Below are 25,183 nucleotides of genomic sequence, written 5' to 3'. Positions count from 1 at the left end.
TCTCTCCCTCCCTCCCTCCCTCTCTCTCTCTTCCCTCTCTCTCTCCTTTCCCCCTCTCTCTCCCTCTCCACTCACTTTCTCTCTACTGTTCTCTCTTTCTCCCCTCTCTTTCCCGTTCTCTTTCCCCTCTCTCTTTCCCGTTCTCTCTCTCCCTCCCTCCCCTCTTTCTCTCCCCCCGTTCTCTCTCTCTCTCTCCTTTCCCCTCTCTCTCCCTCTTCCCTCTCCACTCACTTTCTCTCTTCTGTTCTCCCCCATAACCCCCTACCACCACCACCACTCACTCTCATCTATTTCACAACACACCGTCCTCCTATCACTCGATATAATTTGCAATTTCGACACATCCTATTCAGTGCGTGGAAAGTTATATTCAAACTTCCATCCCAAATGAATAATTGTATTCACGTTCAGACTCTCGTTGCCATCACGTTTTGGGGCAGCATGCGCGTGCATGTTCAGCGTGATCGTCAGGCGCGACATTGGCAGGGCCGGGAAAGGCATTGTGACCACAGATGAATTGCCAATAGGTATAAATATTACAGCAACACCCGCTGGGAGACATATACTTACTTATAGCTCTTAATGCTTACAACGAGCTCAGTGGTAGTAATAGCGAGGCTCCCCAAATAGCCGGCTGTATAAACGTGGTCACGTGACTGGCTTTAGCCCCAGACAGGCCATTAAATACATAGATTCCGACCTACTCAACCATTCGTCAGCATAGTCCCCGGCAGTATGCAAACTTAACGCGGCATGCCTTTATCTACAAGACATGGTAGCGGCTCTAGCTCCTGGGTGTATAAAGCGCCCACTGATACAGAACCAAAATGACAGGTTAGGTGTGATGGGTGGTTGGATGATATTTGCCCCGTGGGGCGGACGTCACCAGGGGGTGACATAGAGGTCACTGTATGGAAGGTATGTATCCGTGTGTAGAACATACTTACCTGGCTCACTTGCAAAATTCGATATGGGTTGTCTGCTCCAGATTCGACGGATTTGACTTGACAGCTGTAGTAACGTTCTCTTATGTTTTCACAGTCGCTATGGGTTGTCTGCTCCAGATTCGACCATTTTGACTTTACAACTGTAGTAACGTTGTGCTATGTTTTCACAGTCGCTATGGGTTGTCTGCTCCAGATTCGACCGTGTTGGTTTTACAGCTGTAGTAACGTTGTGTTATGTTTTCACAGTCGCTATGGGTTGTCTGCTCCAGATTCGACCGTGTTGGCTTTACAGCTGTAGTAACGTTGTGTTATGTTTTCACAGTCGCTATGGGTTGTCTGCTCCAGATTCGACCGTGTTTGTTTTACAGCTGTAGTAACGTTGTCTTATGTTTTCACAGTCGCTATAGGTTGTCTGCTCCAGATTCGACCATTTTGACTTTACAGCTGTAGTAACGTTCTCTTATGTTTTCACAGTCGCTATGGGTTGTCTGCTCCAGAATCGACCATTTTGACTTTACAGCTGTAGTAACGTTCTGTTATGTTTTCACAGTCGTTATGGGCTGTCTGCTCCAGATTCGACCGTGTTGGCTTTACAGCTGTAGTAACGTTGTGTTATGTTTTCTCAGTCGCTATGGGTTGTCTGCTCCAGATTCGACCGTGTTGGTTTTACAGCTGTAGTAACGTTGGGTTATGTTTTCACAGTCGCTATGGGCTGTCTGCTCCAGATTCGACCGTGTTGGCTTTACAGCTGTAGTAACGTTGTGTTATGTTTTCACAGTCGCTATGGGTTGTCTGCTCCAGATTCGACCGTGTTTGTTTTACAGCTGTAGTAACGTTGTCTTATGTTTTCACAGTCGCTATAGGTTGTCTGCTCCAGATTCGACCATTTTGACTTTACAGCTGTAGTAACGTTCTCTTATGTTTTCACAGTCGCTATGGGTTGTCTGCTCCAGAATCGACCATTTTGACTTTACAGCTGTAGTAACGTTGTGTTATGTTTTCACAGTCGTTATGGGCTGTCTGCTCCAGATTCGACCGTGTTGGCTTTACAGCTGTAGTAACGTTGTGTTATGTTTTCTCAGTCGCTATGGGTTGTCTGCTCCAGATTCGACCATTTTTACTTTACAGCTGTAGTAACGTTGTGTTATGTTTTCACAGTTGCTATGGGTTGTCTGCTCCAGATTCGACCATTTTGACTTTACAGCTGGAGTAACGTTGTCTTATGTTTTCTCAGTCGCTATGGGTTGTCTGCTCCAGATTCGACCATTTTGACTTTACAGCTGTAGTAACGTTGTGTTATGTTTTCACAGTCGCTATGGGCTGTCTGCTCCAAATTCGACCATTTTGACTTTACAGCTGTAGTAACGTTGTGTTATGTTTTCACAGTCGTTATGGGTTGTCTGCTCCAGATTCGACCATTTTGACTTTACAGCTGTAGTAACGTTGTGTTATGTTTTCACAGTCGCTATGGGCTGTCTGCTCCAGATTGGCCCTTTTTGACTTTACAGCTGTAGTAACGTTGTGTTATGTTTTCACAGTCGCTATGGGTTGTCTGCTCCAGATTCGACCATTTTGACTTTACAGCTGTAGTAACGTTGTGTTATGTTTTCACAGTCGCTATGGGTTGTCTGCTCCAGATTCGACCGTGTTGGCTTTACAGCTGTAGTAACGTTGTGTTATGTTTTCACAGTCGCTATGGGTTGTCTGCTCAAGATTCGACCATTTTGACTTTACAGCTGTAGTAACGTTGTGTTATGTTTTCACAGTCCCTATGGGCTGTCTGCTCCAGATTGGACCATTTTGACTTTACAGCTGTAGTAACGTTGTGTTATGTTTTCACAGTCGCTATAGGTTGTCTGCTCCAGATTCGACCATTTTGACTTTACAGCTGTAGTAACGTTGTGTTATGTTTTCACAGTCGCTATGGGTTGTCTGCTCCAGATTCGACCATTTTGACTTTACAACTGTAGTAACGTTGTGTTATGTTTTCACAGTCGCTATGGGTTGTCTGCTCCAGATTCGACCATTTTTACTTTACAGCTGTAGTAACGTTGTGTTATGTTTTCACAGTCGCTATGGGTTGTCTGCTCAAGATTCGACCGTGTTGGCTTTACAGCTGTAGATCAAATCACACTCAACGTTGAATATTCTTACTCGGTTTCGAAAGTTACTCCACTGAGTGAAATTACGTCTTAAACGTCAATTACTGTAAGAATGCCATTATATTATGATGATGATGATGATGATGATGATGATGATTATGATTATTATTATTATTATTTGTGTCGCAAAGGGCGTATTATCATGAGTTAGACGTTCTTGACTTGTGTCGAACGATTCAGGTCATATCTCTCCATCTCACTAATAACACAAACAAAAGTGCAAAAACGATCGGCATTCTTGAATTCTTAAACCTTTCTCAGAACGAAATCCCACTTAGTAAAACTCATGCCGAGGGTCCATTGTCACTCCATTGTTACGAGCGATTCCCAAATTGAAACAATTTGTCAACCCAGAAATCTGAGAATTTAGTACTCGTATGAAACCAACAAGCAATCAAGAAATTGTATACAATCAACAATTTTTTTACCAAATGAACTAGGTTTACAAATCAATACCAATTACTAGACAGCAATTACAATAGCAGTACACAATAAAGAGGAAGTACAATATTCAATGGTAGTATAAAATGTGAAAGCAGTAGAAATGACAATGGCAAGGATGATAATCATTTGCTGCAACAGTGGTAAAGCTTCCGAGAAAAAGTGATCTTCACACGAAAGCTGGTCTTGATGAAATGTGAGATGACAGGCACTCACCCGCTCCACGTATATAGTCTAACTAGCTTCCAGAACTTTCCACACAGTGCTTGACAAGTCCAGTGTCACTAGAACATCACATGATACTCCACATATTTTTTTAACGCTTGACATCCATCCCTGCTATTCCGGAAATTTATAGATACATCTAGCATCTAAATATAATAACTTCCTCGCAACTACTTACATTAAATAGTACTACATTCCTGACAACTAATCATTGTCCAAATACAATGCAATGAACTTTTACTGAATCTTAACGGAAACTCTAATACAGTTAAAATCATTGTTTAAGAATAAATTACATTGCCACATAACACCATTCAGACAACATATCGACAAGGACTTCTAAATTGTTACTTGCAGGACAATAGCCATAAAATGGCAATTCTTGACGTGAGATCACTATCAGACACACTTTTACAAAAAGAAACTGTTTTATAGCTATAGGTGTGACCACTCGACCCATTATCAAGGGTCTGTAACGGTGAAGAAGTTCCAAGAAAATTGGGCTGAGGGCGATTAAAGGCAACTTGTCAATCTAGCGTTGAACCCTGACGTCCAAAACAAGGCCATCGCACTTGATCTTAACGAAAGTACGCCTCGCTATCAGACGATGAAATAAGAGGCTCTATTAAAGTGCATTTACCAGTTACAGGAGCAACTGACTCATCGAATACTCCATACAGGTTTGAAAACACTTGTTTGTTGCATGCTGTCAGTACAACATAATGTCAGTCCCCGTGAAGATCCGGGTTAGAATAGGTCTTCAGCAACCCATGCTTGTCCCCCGTGAAAATACCGGTTACAACTGGTCTTCAGCAACCCATGCTTGTCCCCCGTGAAGATCCGGGTTATAATTGGTCTTCAGCAACCCACTTGCTTGTCGTAAGAGGCGACAAACGGGATCGGGTGGTCAGACTCACAGATTTGGTTGATGCATGTCATCATATCCCAATTGCGAAGATCGATATTTACAAGTCGCATCACATAGCTGGAATGTTGCGAGTGCAGCGTTTAACAAACAAACAAACAGTATAAACGGATCTTGATCGATATGCTTTTTTTAACACTTATACCAATAATTAGTATTTATTAGTATTAACAGGTTGTTTTGTCTGCTAGCGTTCATTAAATGAAATAGAATGTGGGGCCAAAATATAATGTCCGTCAGGACCCAGAATAAGGAGGAACAGAAATTTAATATCAATGAGGGGCGGTCGGGTAGCCTAGTGGTTAAAGCGTTCGCTCGTCACGCAGAAGACCCGGGTTCGATTCCCGACATGGGTACAATGTGTGAAGCCCATTTCTGGTGTCCCCCGCCGTGATATTGCTGGAATAATGCTAAAAGCGGCGTAAAATCAAACTCACTGACTCACTCACTAATATCAATGAGATGCAATCACAGATATTATATCAGTAATGGAAGAATATCACTGGTATATAAAAAGCATATGATGTTTATTTGTCATTATGTGCAGTACCTCCTCAGATAAATAAAGAAGGATTTTTTTAAAAGATTGTCATTACGTCAACACACACGTGTCCGCTGGGCCATCATTGTATGGTGTCCAGCAAAGACATAGGACGTAGGATTTGTTTCTGTTTTTCATACAAGTCACAGCACACACACAGACACACCCACACCCACCCACACACACACCCCAACAACCACCTCCATCCCAACCTCTTGCCCCAACCTTTTTGTTTAAGTATACTTTAATACTTTCGTTGAATGCACAGGTTGTCTCGTATACTAATGCACCTATAATAACACTAACCCATTCATTTTGAGTCGCTTTTAAACGAAATTGCACGATTACAGTACGCAAATTGCCAATTAAAAAAACTACATCCGCCTGCACGACGTTACTCTTCAGAGATTTGGACACCAACTCCGACGCCTCAAAGACCTTTCCCCGGGGCCATGCCGTGTCCGTCTTGTATAACGTAAGACAGTGCGGGGGAGGAACTTCGTTTAAATACACAATCATCGGTACTGCTTAACACGAAGAGCATGCCGGGAGTACATATAGTCTTGGATGAACCTGTATAGCATGCGTCTCCATTCCGTGTATGGCATCTGCGACGGGACTGCGCGTGCGAAGAAAGTTGGGCCACTTATCCGTGTCGTACAGAATGCCCAGATATATAATGAATAATTTCATCCACTCAGAGACCACCCAATCCCGCCAGCTTTAAATACGACCCCGTCCGTCATCTAACCTGCATTGTGACTGACCACTGCCTGACCCGCCAACGATGCCACTTGTTATAATGGTCCTCCATCCTGAGAAGAAATCAATTCCGCGAAACACATGATACGACTATATGTACATTGTAGTCTATACGGCCGCTCGACTGGCTTGGGCGGGGCGGGAATAATACGTCGACGTGATTACAACTACTCATAAAGACGAAACAATGACTTGTAAAATGAAATGTGTTAATACTATGATGAATGTGATATATACTCACCAACAAAAGAAACGCGAATACCATACATGTTGGTTAATATATGAAGACCTACGCACATTTAAAAGATATGAGAATATGTTGTGTGAATCGATGCTCATGAACATCACATGTGACGTTATAGATCCATGACTCGATATGCACCATTTGTCTCATGCAGGATTAGCGTGTAAAGTTTGTAAATCATGTGCAGCATTTCGTGATAAGAATAAAGTCACTCTGTGGTAACACTTGGCTGATTGTCACTTTTACATTAAGTGGTACACATTGGAAACATCTCTTCTTAAAGTACATACTTCTCTATATGTTTCTATCGTTCACGTTTGTTTTGAGGGTCAGTATATATGGAGCTAAGAGTGTTGTTCTCAGATTTTACAAAACAAAAATACTTGGTTGCTGAATAATCTGAATGTGACCCAACAAATAACAACCCAACGCACCTCCAACACCCCACCGCACCCCCAACACCCCACCGTCCCCAACACCCCAACGCACCCCCAACACCCCACCGCACCCCCAACACCCCACCGTCCCTAACACCCCATCGTCCCCAACACCACAACGCACCCCCAACACCCCATCGCACCCCCAACACCCCAACGCACCCCCAACACCCCACCGTCCCCCAACACCCCACCGTCCCCCAACACCCCACCGCACCCCAACACCCCAACGCACATCCAACACCCCACCGTCCCAAACACCCCAACGCACCCCCAACACCCCAGCGTCCCCCAACACCCCACTTTCCCCAACACCCCAACGCACCCCCAACACCCCAACGCACCCATAACACCCCACCGTCCCCAACACCCCACCGTCCCCAACACCCCACCGTCCCCAACACCCCAACGCACCCCCAACACCCCACCGTCCCCCAACACCCCAACGCACCCCCAACACCCCACCGTCCCCAACGCCCCGCCGTCCCCAACGCACCCCTACGCACCCCCAACATCCCACCGTCCCCAACACCCCAACGCACCCCCAACACCCCACCGTCCCCAACACCCCAACGCGCCCCCAACACCCCACCGTCCCCAACACCAGAACGCACCCCCAACACCCAACCAACACCCCACCGTCCCCAAACACCCCAACGCACCCCCAACACCCCACCGTCCCAAACACCCCAACGCACCCAAAATACCCCAACGCACCCCTAACACCCCACCGTCCCCAACACCCCAACGAACCCCCAACATCCCACCGTCCCCAACACTCCAACGCACCCCCAACACCCCAACGCACCCCCAACACCCCACCGTCCCCAACACCCCACCGTCCCCAACACCCCACCGTCCCAAACACCCCAACGCACCCCAACACCCCAGCGTCCCCCAACACCCCACTTTCCCCAACACCCCAACGCACCCCCAACACCCCAACGCACCCCCAACACCCCAACGCACCCCCAACACCCCACCGTCCCCAACACCCCACCGTCCCCAACACCCCAACGCACCCCCAACACCCCAGCGTCCCCCAACACCCCACTTTCCCCAACACCCCACCGTCCCCAACACCCCAAACACCCCAACGCACCCCCAACACCCCAACGCACCCCAAACACCCCACCGTCCCCAACACCCCACCGTCCCCAATACCCCACCGCATCAACAACACACCGCCGCACCCACAATACAGCACGGCACCCACACGCCACACAGAAACCCACAGCCCCCATCGAATATTAAACATTGTCGATCCATAACGTTGTTTATACCGTTTTCATCTATATCATTGCTTCTATCCAATGTTGGGAATCGAACCTTCACCTGGCACCATTCCTAATGAGCCACCCTTCACCATTTGTCATTTATCCACCAGCGTTGTGGGGAGGGGTTTCGAATGTACATATTCCTACATAATTAGTTCTGTATATTAAATTAAAGGGGCAAAGAAACGACAACAAATGTGCTATTGTATACTATTATAAACGACAGCCTCGTAATTCCCTAAGGCATACAGGGGCAGACTGACGCTTTATTCTGTATGGGGGTCATAGGTCTACCCATCCATCACGCTCTGGCATCATCACGTGAACAATGCACACAATGCACAGCCATTAGCAGACCGAGCGCTTCTCGGTTTCTGAGCGAGTGTTTGTGTGTTGTTTAACGCCGCACTCCGCCATACTGCTACTATACGACGGCGGTCTGTAAATAACCGAGTCAGGATCAGATTGACACCATGAGCATCGATCTATGCAATTAGGATACGATGGCGTGCATCAACCAAGTCAGAAAGCCTGACCACCCGGTCCCGTTAGCTGCATCTTACTTCAAGAATCGGCTGCTGAAAACCAATTGACGCTGTCGAGTCGAGTCTGCACCAGACAAACCAGTGATTGATATCATGAGCATCGATCTATGATCGTATTCAGAGATGATAAAATAAGTAAAATTTTACACTTTAATTAAAATGAGTCTGTCCCAGTAAGACAATTCCCCTTTGGGGACTGGTCATATATCATAGAGAGAGTGTCTGCATGCGTGCGTGCGTGTGTGGTGAGCGTTAAGATTGGTCTTAGGACTGTATTATAAAGTAGGCAATACAGAATATAAATTCAAGAACACATACATACACACGCATGCACGAACGCACACACACACACACACGCACGCAGACACGCACACACACGCACACACACACAAACACACGCGCGCAAACACACACACACGCGCGCGCGCGCGCGCAAACACACACACACACACACACACACACACACACACACACACACACACACACACACACACACACACACACACACACACACGAACGCACACATCAGTCTGTGGGTATTCCAGACTCACAGTGCAGGATTTATGACTATCAGTTTTCGATGTTTCTATACTAATGTTATTGCAGCGAGTGTTCCTGGCGTCGCAAAGTCCAGGGAAGTCTCGGAACATTGGACACATAGATACGGGGGTCGACCATATATATCTATGTGTGAAATAAGGACATGTTTGTGTTGGTAGGCTTGCACAAAAATAACTGTGTAGTTGGAGGCGAGACGGAAATAAAATAACACCAGAGCAGCAATTAACAAGTGTCACGTTTTTTTCACTGGACAAGAGATCAATGAATATGTAAGAAGGGGTCCTCAGGCAGTTTGCTTGTCTCTTTTTTTTGGAACAGTCTTTAATCTGATATACAGAGAGAGAGAGAGAGAGAGAGAGAGAGAGAGAGAGAGAGAGAGAGAGAGAGAGAGAGAGAGAGAGATAAAATACAAAAGTCCAAAGATGAGCTGTATACCGGGTTTCACGCATGTGGTTTTCAAGATAAATTTCATGTGATATTTTCATGTGATTTTATATATATTATATATATACACTCTCTCTCTCTCTCTCTCTCTCTCTCTCTCTCTCTCTCTCTCTATATATATATATATATATATATATATATATATATATATATATATATATATAAAGACAATGGCCTCTGACATTTACTTGTATATATTACTTTACTTTTAAAAACCTTTTACAACCAGGGGAGACACTCCATCCGGAAAACGGAAAGTCGGTTGTTCGATTCGATCCGGTATCCCCTGGCTATCGAAGTAATCTGGTGAACTTTAATATGGGACAATGTTCCATGGTTCCAGTTTAAATACGTTTATTTCAGGACAATGGCCAGAACAGTATACATACATTTTTATAGCATGTGGGTACAGAAACAATGGTTACATAGAAATAACAATTGCTTTTATACTTATGGTCATGTCGTCTGTGGTATATTTTGCACATAATGACAAGGTTTCTGTATTTGAAGATTGGAGAAAATTAAAGTGGAATATTATGTTGAAAATTAGATACGAAAATATATTTGTCTTAAAACTTCATAAGTTGGGCATGCAATCATAAAACACAGTAAACTACGGTTATAATGAACACGCATATAACGGACTGACTGGTATAACGAACTTATTTTTCAGTCCCGACCATTTGTTGTATAAATGTCGTATATATGCTTATAACGAACTACGGTTATTACGAACTAAAATCAGCGGTCCCTTCGAGTTCGTTATAACCGTGGTTTACTGAATAGACCTCATCTTCTGTAATAGTTTCATAAAAGGGGGGAGGTCTTAAATGTCAAGCAATACTCACCCTCCTTCCAATATTTTGCATAGTTTGTATTCTATTCTTAATAATGTTAAATATATTCTTTGATCCTTTGAAAATGAAGCAAATAGGAATCCAGTTTGATCTAGACTTGTTTTTTATAGCCACGTGTTACACGAATTACTTTAAGAGGGTTGGTTTTATAAGGAGACGATTCCCACGAACTGGAGACAAAGTCTAGACACTGTCATTATTGCAAGGTGAGAAGCCAATACGTTGTCTTTCTTTTTATAAACTTACAGACGGAAACACATCATAAAATGTATATAGCAGACAAAGTGGTGTTTTACCAATATATTAAACTTTTTTCGACTACCAGTTTCCACGAGCCTACACCTCGATTATCCAGTGTATGATTGGATAACTGAGGCTGCCAAAGTCTAGTCATCCAAGGTCGATCTGTCAATATCGCTGACTGAATAACGAGACTGCTGTAACGGACTAGTGATCGCATATTAACACTACCAGCTACGCTTCACACGAGCAAGTTCACTGTCAGGGATGTGCACGCACGCAAAGTCATAGGCCCAGAAATCACTACGCAATATAACCCAGTGAGACATCATCGATTGAATGTCATTGTCTCCATACACTAAAATATACGACCGTACCGAGATACTCGCGCTAACGTGCCTGGTGCCGTCATTAACCATATACGTTTCTACTGCAAACAGTCGTTATCCTATAGTCGCGATCGTTTCTGGAATAAGAAATGATGGTATCTTAGTAACGGGAGTGGATCCCGCTACCACAGCTACCATGCGCGTGATCGCGCTTTCTCTTTCAGCTGTTAAATCTGCGCATTTGAATAAGCGGTCATTGACCTGTTCGGCTTGCGCGGTCAGTTTGACCTACTACTGTATGCGTGCATGGCGGCAGTTTGGGAGGTGGCGGTCCTAGAGGGTGATGTTTGACCAGTGGTGACAGCTTGAGGCCTCATGGATTCTCCTCATTTTATACACAGTAGTATCACAGTGGACAGCCAGGCGTGTATGATGTTGCAGTGCACATAGTATTATAGGCTCACAGTCCATATTATTTCCCCTTCCGCCCAGCCTTTGCTGTAATGCTAAATCCTAAATGAAGCAAGTCTAGATTTTCCGCAGACTCTGGTCAGGTCTCACTAAGGCTCCTTTTCACTTAGTCTTAGGGCTGTATCACATTTTTCCCACCCACACCCAAGCTTAATTTATCATCCAAATGTGACTCTCAAAGGAGATATTGCTTGGGTAAGATCAAGCGATATCTACATTGTAGATATCGCTGCAATGAAATTGCATCAGAATGCTCTGCAGACCATTGTGACGTCATCGTTACCATGACGGCACAATCAAATGACATCACTAAGGCTCTGCCACTGAAGCAATTAGCTGTACTTTTTACACCTAAGACACTGCTTATTACTGTCTACAAACTGAAAAGGTGGAAGAACGATGTTGGATTATAAATAAAATCTCAGCCTCGTGTCTTTTGATATCAAATATATCAACACTCATTGATAAAAGTGGAAAATCTCCTCGGCTCTCTCTCTCTCTCTCTCTCTCTCTCTCTCTCTCTCTCTCTATATATATATATATATATATATATATATAGATATATATATATCTAAATAAAACGGTGAAATTCACAAGTGTATAGCAGCACATATGTAAATAAATTCACGAAATATTCACACGACACTAATTGCTCTCCAACAAGTTGTCAGTTTTATCTTCAAGTGTTGTCATTGCATTATTTGAAAATAAATTAAGGACATTAAGGCTGTATAACCGAATACGTTGTATGTAATAATAAGTTAAAATATTTGCACGGTACTAATTTACTAATCTGGACTTGTCATAATGAATTTCACTTAAACAGGAGTACGGTAATACGCGATATACTTGAGGAAGCCATGCTGTCTGAAATCTGCCGTATAATACAAACGATATTGTATCAGCTTCATACATGTAGTGCTAAGCAAATTAATCTTAGATCCACTTTCCGACAGTGGACTGTGTTGCCTCCCCATAGCTAAATATAAACCCCTTTAAGCCCCCGCGGGACATATGGACTAATACACGCATGTGGTCAGTTGAAAGCAAAACTACATCAGAGACCGTCTCTGACTACAGCCATTGGATGAACAGTAGTATGTTTCGATGGAGGTGGGGAGGGTTTTTTATCATTAGACAAGTCTGACACATGAAGCTCATCATATAATTCAATTCTTCAGCAAACGATGATTTGATTCCTTCCCGATGTGCAAGCCATGTCCTCGATATATACACCCACTGACCACGACCGCCCCCGCGCGCTGACCGACATAAGCGCATAGACTGACCGCCCAGAATCAATACATGCCGACCAGCTGATGCGCGATGTATGTATTTCAATGCTGGGTTTCAATGGGTCCCTGCGGCCTTTGTTCTTGAACCTGGCCAGTTCTCCGGTCCCCAATACTGGGAACACATTACAGCAATCAATGGCTGTTGGTTCTTTTCATCTAAATTGAATGTGATCATTTAATGTCCTGTCAAAGCTCGTCATGTGAAGGACATGCTATTTTAACAGTAGTAATTATCTCAGGTAATTAGGTCTCGCACGGACTTTTATTATGTGCACTATAGCTACTCGTACGGATTCAGATGATTGGGTGATACTCGCAATATAGAGATACGTGTGTTCCATGCGGTATTGTGGGAGAGAAAACTAGAGTGAGTTGGGTTAATTATAACGCTGCGTTGAAAAGTATTATATCACGACTGTCAGCTTGACGTGGGTGGAAAGCCCCAAGTGATGCAGGTCTTAAATATTTACCACTTTGGTGAAACCCACGAGCACGAGTATGGTGCTGTCAAACCTAGAAATATAATCGGGACGAACCGGATTCGTATCCACGATAGTAGGTTTCTGGTGTGCCCAAGGGACGCAACTCTGAACAGTGAATTGCGGTGCCTTAGACGACTGGGCCACCCGTGCTCCCCAGAACACAAGAAGCCCTGTTTTACACGACCAGGGCCCACTTGCACAAAGCGACCTTAGCGCTAAGACTATTGTAAGCCAATGTTAAAGTAAGGGAGTTACGATCATCTTAGCGCTAAGATCGCTTTGTGCAAGTGGGCCCAGGAACCCGTTCCACAAAGCAATCTTAGTGCTAGGTTGGTTGTAACTCCCATAGTTTATCATAGGCCTACGACTAACGTAGCACTAAGATCGATTTGTGGAACGGGGCCCTGTAAGTTTCTCCTTTATATCAAGAAGAGCATAATAACACGTCATGACACGTGAATGGTATGAAATCAATGACACCACGTGTGGTGCAGAAAAACTAATGACGTCCTGTTTGTCACAGACAAACCACATTCTTGACCAACTTGTGTTATTCCGGGACAGGGCGTATAGCAGGTTACGGAAAGAGGAGAATGGTGACGAATGCGACAAACCAAAGACATAATTTATGATGCATATAATCAAATGGCGCGATGTATAGTGCAGACGACCTAAAACGCCATGTCTGGTGCACACAAATCAATGACATCATGTGTGATGCACACAAACCCATGACGACATGTGTGATACCAGGCTCCTCACAACGACAACACGTTTATGGAGCTCTCTTTTAAAGCTCCCCACTGTGATAGGTGGCCACAACCATGCAGGGAGTTGAACTCGCAACCCCTTGACTGTTATGTTTACAAACAAGTGATGACAAGTGACCCAAATACTCTTCCCCGAGCTATATTATTGTCATTGTCAATTTCAATTTCTATTTGATTTCAACTAACATGAAATTGGTATGGTAAAAAATACGATGGAAGTGGGGGTGCTTTTCTGTTAGTCTGCAATCTCGAACCATCTGATTAAACCAACACAACGTAAATTAATATAGGAAATAGTAAGTTAATCCTGAGTCTTTTCAAAATTCACTTTGATGACATTCCTATGGAAGCGTATAAGTGACACAATCTAAAAAAATATAATCTACTTTCATAAACGTAGATGATACGACTCACATCTACGTATGATACAACTCACATCTACGTATGATACAACTCACATCTACGTATGATACGACTCACATCTACGTATGATACGACTCACATTTTACGTATGATACAACTTACATCTACGTATGATACAACTCACATCTACGTATGATACAACTCACATCGACTCACATCTACGTATGATACAACTCACATCTAAGAGGTGAAACGTGAATATGAATGGGTAAGAATCACTAAAAACTGTATCAAATCAATACTCATCATCATCATTGGTCTGTCTTACAGACCCTGAAACAAATATATCAAATAAGGCCCATGCGAGTCTATAATGTTTGGCAAGTCTAGATTCTGGGCTCCATTTTATTGATTTTTTATTAAGATAATTTAACAACTATTTTTTTTCTTGACGATATGTTCATTTCAGAGACTAGACGTTAGTCTCCATCATCATATGAAGCACTGGAGGTACAATTCTGGTGTTTAGTTTAAATTTTTTTTTATGTTTTTTTTTATTAACGCTGATAATTTGACAATGTAAAAGCATCTCAGCGTGTTGTAAAATGACGGAAAATACCAAATAAAAATAAACGATCGTCATCTCCCAAACATTTCAACATAGTAACAGTAATTAAGAAAACACCTTTATTTAAAATATAAATGTTTCTAAAAACTACATCCAACTATGGTCGCAACTTCACGAGACAATACCATTGTCTGAGTAACGATACGCAAGATTATTATATCATATCCGTAGATAAAAGTATCTTCTACGTAGATGGTTATTTTTTTTCAGAACGTGGCACTAATACGTTTCCATACATTCCCAGTGACTTACACAAAAACCTAATTGTCACTACATTTAGGGTGACCCGTGAAGATCCGGGGTTGAATAGGTCTTCAGCAACCCATGCTTGCCGTAAGAGGCGACCATGCTTGTCGTAAGAGGCGACTAACGGGATCGGGTGGTCAGGCTCGCTGGCTTGGTTGATGCATGTCATCGATCCCAATTGCTTGGATCGATGCTTATGATGTCAATCACTGGAGTGTCTGGTCCAGACTCGATTATTTACAGACCGCCGTCATATAGCTGGAATGTTGCTGAGTGCGGCGTTAAACAAAAAACAAAAACAAACAAAAAAAACATTTAGGGTTAGAGGGCAAGTTTCAGGAATCTCGTACTGGTCGCTTCCCCACTGTTAACAGCGATGTAACTGGGGATGTACCGAAGGCGGCACGCGCTGAGAAGGAACGTTGTGTGGTACAGGCGAACCCAAGACGCCGTGTGTGTGTAGGTTTATCTCCTAAATGACGTCTGTGCGTGCCACCAAACAAGCGACGTCAAATGTGATGCAGATGAGTTGACATCGTCTTCATATGACACTAATGTCAAATTCCTATACGTAAGTGATGGTTCCGTCGTACGCGTGTGTGCAGGGTGCTGTAAAGGATGAAGTTCCGTGTTACGTAATTCATACAGCGCATGGAGGGGAAGAACGATGAGTGTGGCGTGAGATAGGACTTCCGCTGACGTACACGCGTTGGGTCCATGTTGGCCATGCATATTGATTATACGCAATGAAAATAAGTCGAAACTGTTTCCCAATATCTGGAAAAAATGTAAACCAATACTATCATATATGTCAAAGACTATGTTACCGATAGGCACAGGTACATGGATAATAACATAGGTAAACGAGTAATTATATATGTTTTCTGACAACCATGCGCCTTCACATACAATCACATATGTCCAGAGGTAATCACGTGTACCGACAGCCATACACATTCACATACAATCACACAGGTGCACAGGTAATCACGTGTACCGACGGCCATACACATTCACATGCAATCACACAGGTGCACAGGTAATCACGTGTACCAACAGGCATACACATTCACATGCAATCACACAGGTAATCACGTGTACCGACAGCCAGACACATTCACATACAATCACACAGGTGCACAGGTAATCACGTGTACCGACAGCCATACACCTTCACATACAATCACACAGGTGCACAGGTAATCACGTGTACCGACAGCCATACGCCTTCACATACAATCACACAGGTACACAGGTAATCACGTGTACCAACAGGCATACACCTTCACATGCATTCACACAGGTACACAGGTAATCACGTGTACCAACAGCCATACACATTTATATACAATCACACAGGTGCACAGGTAATCACGTGTACCGACAGCCATACACCTTCACATACAATCACACAGGTGCACAGGTAATCACGTGTACCAACAGGCATACACCTTCACATGCAATCACACAGGTGCACAGGTAATCCCATGTCCCAACAGCCATACACATTTATATACAATCACACAAGTCCACAGGTAATCACGTGTACCGACAGCCATATACATTCACATACAATCACACAGGTACAAAGGTAATCACGTGTACCGACAGCCATACACATTCACATGCATTCACACAGGTACAAAGGTAATCACGTGTACCGACAGCCATACACATTCACATGCAATCACACAGGTGCACAGGTAATCACGTGTACCGACAGCCATACACATTTATATACAATCACACAGGTCCACAGGTAATCACGTGTACCGACAGCCATACACATTTATATACAATCACACAGGTGCACAGGTAATCACGTGTACCGACAGCCATACATATTTATATACAATCGCACAGGTGCACAGGTAATCACGTGTACCGACAGCCATACACATTTATATACAATCACACAGGTGCACAGGTAATCACGTGTACCAACAGCCATACACATTTATATACAATCACACAGGTGCACAGGTAATCACGTGTACCGACAGCAAAACACATTTATATACAATCACACAGGTACACAGGTAATCACGTGTACCAACAGCCATACATATTTATATACAATCACACAGGTGCACAGGTAATCACGTGTACCGACAGCCATACACATTTATATACAATCACACAGGTACACAGGTAATCACGTGTACCAACAGCCATACATATTTATATACAACCACACAGGTGCACAGGTAATCACGTGTACCGACAGCCATACACATTTATATACAATCACACAGGTGCACAGGTAATCACGTGTACCGACAGCCATACAGATTTATATACAATCACACAGGTGCACAGGTAATCACGTGTACCGACAGCCATACAGATTTATATACAATCACACAGGTGCACAGGTAATCACGTGTACCGACAGCCATACAGATTTATATACAATCACACAGGTGCACAGGTTATCACGTGTACCGACAGCCATACACATTCACATGCAATCACACAGGTACACAGGTAATCACGTGTACCGACAGCCATACACCTTCACATACAATCACACAGGTGCACAGGTAATCACGTGTACCGATAGCCATACACCTTCACATGCAATCACACAGGTGCACAGGTAATCACGTGTACCGACAGCCATACACCTTCACATACAATCACAAAGTTGCCCGGGCAATCGCACATCTGATGTGACATTAACGCTGGTACACCTACAAATGAAAAGGTAACCATAAACTTGCACGGACAAACACACAGGTGAACAGACAGCAATAAACCTGCACGATCAACCACACAGGTGAACAGACAGCCATACACCTGCACGGACAAACACACAGGTGAACAGACAGCCATACACCTGCACGATCAACCACACAGGTGAACAGACTGCCATACACCTGCACGATCAACCACACAGGTGAACAGACAGCCATACACCTGCACGGACAAACACACAGGTGAACAGACAACCATACACCTGCACGATCAACCACACAGGTGAACAGACAGCCATACACCTGCACGGACAAACACACAGGTGAACAGACAACCATACACCTGCACGATCAACCACACAGGTGAACAGACTGTCATACACCTGCACGATCATCCACACAGGTGAACAGACTGCCATACACCTGCACAGACAAACACACAAGTGAACAGATAACCATACACTTGCACGGACAAACACACAGGTGAACAGACAACCATACACCTGCACGGACAAACACAGAGGTGAACAGACAGCCATAAACCTGCACGGACAAAGACACAGGCGAACAGACAGCCATAAACCTGCACGGACAAACACACAGGTGAACAGACAACCATACACCTGCACGGACAAACACACAGGTGAACAGACAACCATACACCTGCACGGACAAACACACAGGTGAACAGACAACCATACACCTGCACGGACAAACACACAGGTGAATTGACACTACTTGTCCTATCTGCAAAACACACCACTTGTAAGATGTCAACAGACAGAGGTCACGGAACAATGTAATCACTCGGCTAGCAAGCAAGTTTTGACAGTCCTAGATCTAAGAATATAACGTTATAATTCAGCAGGTTATTGAATCACTGTGTAGCCAACGTCGTCGGCAAAGGTGGAAGCGCGCAACGATCGTCGTTGTGAAATAGTTTTCTTTTATTGCGAAATATACGGAGTCTCATTGTTTGACTTGTAAAGGTTTAATCTGATATAGAAGTAGTCCATTCTGAAAAGGCCAATGACACACGCACCCATCAAATCAGATAATCAAATACGGCACCTTAGAGATTAATATTTGGGTTACATCTTTCTACATTGTGTAATAATGAGAAGCAACTGCTAGAAGTAACAGAGCTAGTCTCCGTGACCGTGCTGTGTGGACACATGTATCTCCTGCGTCATCAACAGCATCCCTCGCTTCTGAGCACCACTAGTACGTCGTGCTCGTGTCATGCCACTGTCTCAGCACCAGCGACCGCCTCCGTGATCGTGTGGATAGAGCGTCTGCCCGAAAGCAGAACGTTGGTGTTTCGATCCCCGGCCGCGTCCTATCAAACTCGTTTAAAAGATGGTATTTGTTGTTACCCTGCCATGCATCATAACTACAATAATAATAAATGTAACAAATGTTATATTTGGGATAACACTTTCTTAGTACAGATTCAAGAACCTTTTTGGGTTGAGTCCCATCCGGGATTCGAACCCACACTGCCAGAGTGAGGCACCTAATCGCCAGCACACAAAGTCAGCAGCGATCCAACGTCAGTATAATTCTACCCCTTATCTTCACGGGTCCACAAAAAGTACGGTTCCGAAGCCTCGATGGCTGAGTGGATTAGTTCGCTGACTTTGTGTGCTGGCGATTAGGTGCCTTTCTCTGGCAGTGTGGGTTCGAATCCCGGATGGTTCCCAACCCCCCAAAAAGTACTAGAATCTGTACTTTGCTAAGAAAATGTTATCCCAAATGTAACATTTCTTACATTTGACCACTTTCTAAATGGCACTGTATGTTAATGTTAATAATAATAATAATAATAATAATAATAATGATAATAATAATAATAATAATAATAGAACCTAGGATAATGTTTCCTATCAAGTAATATATCAGTATCCAACCACGATCACCACAGTACTACATCCGGAATTAATAGGAATTGTCTGTAAGCTGTACACTCCAAATCATGATCTAGTGCCCCAGTGCACATGTGTGACAGCAAGCAGTGATCCAGACGCTACTGCGTAGTTAGTTTGCAGAATTCCAAGTAAATACATTAGGGATGGGCATTATCGCGCTGTTGATCAACTAATATAGGTCACGGGGTTTTCGATCCAGTTTACAAAAGACTTCAAACACCAGCGTCAAATATACCAACATTTAGTCTCTGAAATCTTATATTACACAATATCCTTCTTGACTCTAAAGGGGCGGTCGGGTAGCCTAGTGGTTAAAGCGTTCGTTCGTCACGCCGAAGACAAAGGTTCGATTCCCGACATGGGTACAATGTGTGAAGCCTATTGCTGGTGTCCCCCGCCGTGTTATTGCTGGAATATTGCTTAAAGCGGCGTAAAACCACACTCACTCACTCACTCTTGACTAAAATTTAAAAAAAACCTATGCTGATTTCATAAGTAGAATAGAGCTAGCAAGAGCTGGCTAGAATTGCTTTTGTATGCGTTTCTAGATTATTATTTTTTTCATAAAATAAATATATTCCTCGGTCATGGTCCAGGACTATTCAGCCAACTATATGTACAGATCAGTGTACACATTCTACCGACTCTCTGTACGTAACAATAATGAGTAAAGGCCACTGGCCCAGATACAGGGTTACAAAATATATAGTTTTACAAATAATTTCTTTTTTTTTTATAACAGGAATAAAAACAACAGAGAAATGGGATCAGTAAATAATTATAATTGTTTACATGTTCTGTGGAGTGTATATATCATTTCAATAAATATCCCCTCGGGGTATATGTCAGGATAGATAGATAGATAGATAGATCTTCTTTATTTCCTCCATTCCATGAAGAGTACAAGGTATACAGTGAAAAGACAACATCTATAGTATAAATGTGCACACACACATACATATATATATTACATATATTTCAGAAGTAGTTCATAATGGGATCAGTAAATAATTATAATTGTTTACATGTTCTGTGGAGTGTATATATCATTTCAATAAATATCCCCTCGGGGTATATGTCAGGATATATACCAGTGTCCTGGGGATGAGACAAGAGGAGAGGATGTATCGATTCTACCGGCAGCGGAGAAACACTAAATGTATTGGGCGAAAGAGTGAGTGAGTATGGTTTTACGCCGTTTTTTTCAATATTCCAGCAATATAACGGCGGGGGACACCAGAAATGGGCTTCACACATTGTACACTTTGGGGGAATCGATCCCGGGCCTTCGGCGCGAAGAACGAACGCTTTAACCACTAGACTACCCCACCGCCCCTGGACGGACGAGAGAGCATGTGATATGGTGAGAGGGGAGCGGCGATAGAATGTAACTACGAAAAGCTCATTGTCACTAAGAATTAATTGTTGATATAACTATCTGCAGGTTAAGGGCGTGTCCTCTTGCCTTGACGATTAGTACACCCGGAACTACCAACAAATGCAGGTCAGTGCTTCCGCCACGCGCACCCACGTCTGTCACGATTATCTCTGATGCAGTTCGGGCACTTTTACGTCTTTAAATCGACCAACGGGAGGCGATGGCCGTCACACGCGAGTACCCGGATATGCATAAGGCTTATTGTAAACAATATTGTAGTGTGCATGTACTTTGTGCATTATATTGTCAACAAGGTCGGTCGGCTCAACATAAGTGCCTGTGATGAATAATAAATATAGTGTTGATTGCACGATCAGGCATATGAGCTCAACAGCCTGTGTGTGTGTGTGTGAACGTGATCACGTAGCGTAGACTTGCACAAGGCTCTAAGAAAGCTATTGTTAGTTTAACTCATATTTCCTAGATTATATAAATAAGAAGAACAAGTTGTCCCTATAAAAGACTGGCGTCAGCTTATTTAGACTTGCCGATTATGAAGATAGAATTATTAACTATTATGGATTAATCATTCAGTACAGCCATGGAGCAAGGCTACACGCGCTGATCATTTTAGAAACATATTTTCTCCTGTCTGCATGATGTCTGAGGGGGCACGGCGCTCAGGCGCCGCAATTCGTACGCAGAGTTGCGTCCCTTCGGCCCGCCAGGAACCTATGGGATCGTTGGTTCGAATCCCGGTTCACCCCGATTATGTGTCTTGGTTTGTCAGCACCATACCTGTGTTCATGGGTTTCACCTGAGTGGTAAACGTCTAAGGCCTGCACCACTTCGGGCTTTCCTCTCATATCAAGCTGACACGCCGTGATATAACTGGAATACTGTTCAACGCAGCGTTAATCTCACTCACTCTGGTCCCTGCACTGTGACACAAGACAATTCATGTGTTCTTGTGACCGGGTTAGAAAATCTAATTTACTCCAAGTTTGTACATAAAGCGTATTACATGCATCCATACATCGAACTCGTGCCAACACCTGACGATGAAATATTGGTAAATGTGTGTCACAAACAATTCCCGGCATGCATCACAAACAACGGCTTGTTCCAACTCGCAGTGTGGGGAGAGGAAAGTACACATTTACACAGCCACGTTTTTACTTGTTGTAAGACATAGGATTGCCCTAATATACACTAAGTGACGCTCTTACATGCCCTTTGAACTGTGTTGAGTTCATACGTACCAAGAACCCTTGACTGCATCAGCCTGCGTGAATCTCGGAGATGGCGGTACAGGGTTCTGAGGGACTTGTCATTTTTTTATATGGGGTGGGGTTTGAGGTTGGACCTGGTATTGTATCATATTTTGTCCACGGTGTCAATCACTGGATTGTCTGGGTTGACTCGATTAGTTGCAGACCGCCGTCATATAGCTGGAATATTGCTGGGTTCGCTGTTAAACAACAAACAAACAAATTACACACACGCGCGCGCGCGCGCACACACACACACTCGCACGCACACACACACACACACACACACACACACACACGCGCGCGCGCGCGCGCTGAAGTTTGCACTGTGGCATATCTACATGTGTATCGGTTGGCGGACAAACGATTCTCGTCTGTACGTGAGGTTTGCTCGAAGTAAATGCAGCTGTACTCATTGCATGTCTGTGGCACTGACTAGCTTCACAATAAACATCCTCTATATATGAGTCATTCCTGGACCCGATGAGTCAATGGGGAACTGTTTTCTACAGGCTGTGGAACAGAATCGGAACACTGCGATATTCCCATTCACGGCTTCAAATGTTGTGTAAAATATTATCCATTTGGTTTAAAATAAGCTAGTTAAGAAGTATTAAATAACCGCACACAGTAGCATTGTTGACTTAACACAGACACAATGCGTTGCTGACTTAATACAGACTTCCTTGTTGACGTAATACAGACATCATAATATAAGATAGCTACGCGATAAATCGCAAAGAACAATGAAGAACGAGGCGTGGTTTATTTCCCGATAAAACATTGTTTTATCATGGCGTCATTTCTGACGCTCGCAACTTGATGACGTCATATATTGGACAACGTTATTTTTCAGAGGTAGGTGTCTTGTGAGTCCCCTTAGATGTAGCTGGGCTATGCAGATAAACGCAGTGGCCGAACGATCGCATCCAAAAGTGGGAGAGATATGACAATCAGTATTAAGAAAAAAGGTATAGATGATCGACGTGAGGATTGTGAGAATATGCGGAAAATACCAAACTTTAACCCGCCTGTTCGTAAAATGGACTTGCCCGACATTGCCGAGGTCGGATTCTATTCAGGGAGACGGCATTGTTAAAATCTGGGTAAATATTATTAAAGCTTGTACATTTTATCAACATCCTTAAAGAGGCTGTACATAATGTTGATATCTCATATAAGAAATAAGTCGCTATATGGCTGAAATAATGCCGATGCGACTTGATACAAACGTCGTCATTGATGACGTAAGATAAGTGACGTCTAGATGATGACGTCATACTCTGTCGTTGGAAATTCTACAATGAAATTACTCGATTCTGATTGATCAAATTACAATAACCCACCTTTGATTAAAACAGCCGATTTGCCGGCGCATCACCGTGGAAGCTAATGTTTATAGAAAACTACTTTCTGAGTCATAGTCGATATGCATTTTCGAATTGCAGTTACTACAATGAGTATAGAAATCGACTAATAAGAGGGTTTAATTGAAGTTTTAGAAAGTTGACACGTTCCTCAAGTTTGTCCATTTTCCAACGGCCACAGCATACCCAGTTTATTTTATTGACTTGTCACGGCTGAACAATTTGCTCAATTGACTCATGTTTGTTATGGATATACCGGTGTCTAGCCGGGAGGGCCACATTTCAGAAATGGCTATTGCCGGTAGAGCCACATTTTCAGCTGAGTGCATTTCACCTATTCTAGCGGGTAATTAATTAATCCGATTACCGATACCTTTATATGAGTGTCCCACATTTAAATTACTAAGCGTGGTGTTCTTTAGAGATACCTTTAAATGAGTGTCCCACATTTAAATTGCCCCTCCTGACAGCAGACCCCAGATCCAGCTGGAGGAGAAGTACTCCCAGACTGAGGGAGGCGACCAGTTCCTACACCGTGTTAGTGACGACATCCTCATCTTCACTTCAGACAAGAACATTGTATCATGTATCTGGAGGAGGGTGCAGAAAGAAGGTCTGGTGATGGACTATAAGGAAGATGAGGAGGTGAAGAAGCTGGTGAGAAGAGCTGCTGCCCTCCCTCTAGTACCTCGTGACAAAGTGGATGATGTGTGACTTGATGCCATTGCTGGCCCTAAAGTGACTGCCTTCATGGACTACGTGACAACCAGTTGGGTTCAAGGATGGGCCTTCATGCCAGAGATTTGGAACCATTTCGAAAACCAAGGCCACCGTACCAACAATCACCTGGAAGGGTGGCACAACAAGATAAAGAAACTTGCCAAGAAGTGCCACCCGAACATCTACGAGGTAGTGAAGCTATTTCAGCGAGAGCAGTCACTCAAAGAGGTTGCAGTCCTGAGACTCTCTCACCAGTGGTCAGAACCTTCACGAAGAAAGAAGTACAAGGCAATCGATGCACGTATTGCGTCCCTCAAGATCCAGCTCCTGAACCAACACCTGAGTAAGATGGAATATGCTGACCACGTGGGCGACCTCCTTCATCTGCAGTAATGACATTAAATCCATTATGATATTCATATGCTATTCATATTCATCAATGTAAAGTTTTGATGAATATGTTATCCTTGTTGAATAAAAAATGAGAAAACAAGATTTGTTTTGTTATATACGGTAACCTGTTAGAATCACAAAGCGTGTTTTGACAGCATAGCCACGAGAGCCACATTATACACTCACGCAACCATAACCATTGCCGCGAGAGCCACATCAATTTGGGCTATCTATTTCC

The 25,183-nt window shown here is 43.5% G+C and overlaps 1 protein-coding gene across 1 annotated transcript; it reads left to right on the top strand.

Annotated features, from left to right (window-relative positions):
- The first annotated feature begins 772 nt into the window (after positions 1–772).
- On the top strand, positions 773–24,546 carry LOC125371947 (sporozoite surface protein 2-like). The gene is made up of 3 exons (XM_048380649.1): positions 773–834; positions 6,970–7,782; positions 24,306–24,546. The coding sequence occupies exons 1-3, from the start codon at positions 773–775 to the stop codon at positions 24,544–24,546; spliced, it is 1,116 nt and encodes a 371-aa protein (XP_048236606.1).
- Positions 24,547–25,183: the final 637 nt, after the last annotated feature.

Source organism: Haliotis rufescens, unplaced genomic scaffold (assembly GCF_023055435.1).
Source record: "Haliotis rufescens isolate VD_foot unplaced genomic scaffold, xgHalRufe1.0.p SCAF_32, whole genome shotgun sequence".
NCBI classification, from domain to species: domain Eukaryota; kingdom Metazoa; phylum Mollusca; class Gastropoda; order Lepetellida; family Haliotidae; genus Haliotis; species Haliotis rufescens.
This window is presented reverse-complemented; position numbering and strand designations above follow the sequence as displayed.

Bases quoted from the DNA above. Each gene is read 5' to 3' on its own strand.
- LOC125371947 (XM_048380649.1), top strand. From the start codon at position 773: ATGGTAGCGGCTCTAGCTCCTGGGTGTATAAAGCGCCCACTGATACAG. The intron at 835-6,969 runs GTTAGGTGTGAT...CCAACACCCCAG, and splicing joins ATACAGAACCAAAATGACAG to CGTCCCCCAACACCCCACTT. The intron at 7,783-24,305 runs GCACCCCCAACA...TCCTGACAGCAG, and splicing joins AACACCCCAAACACCCCAAC to ACCCCAGATCCAGCTGGAGG.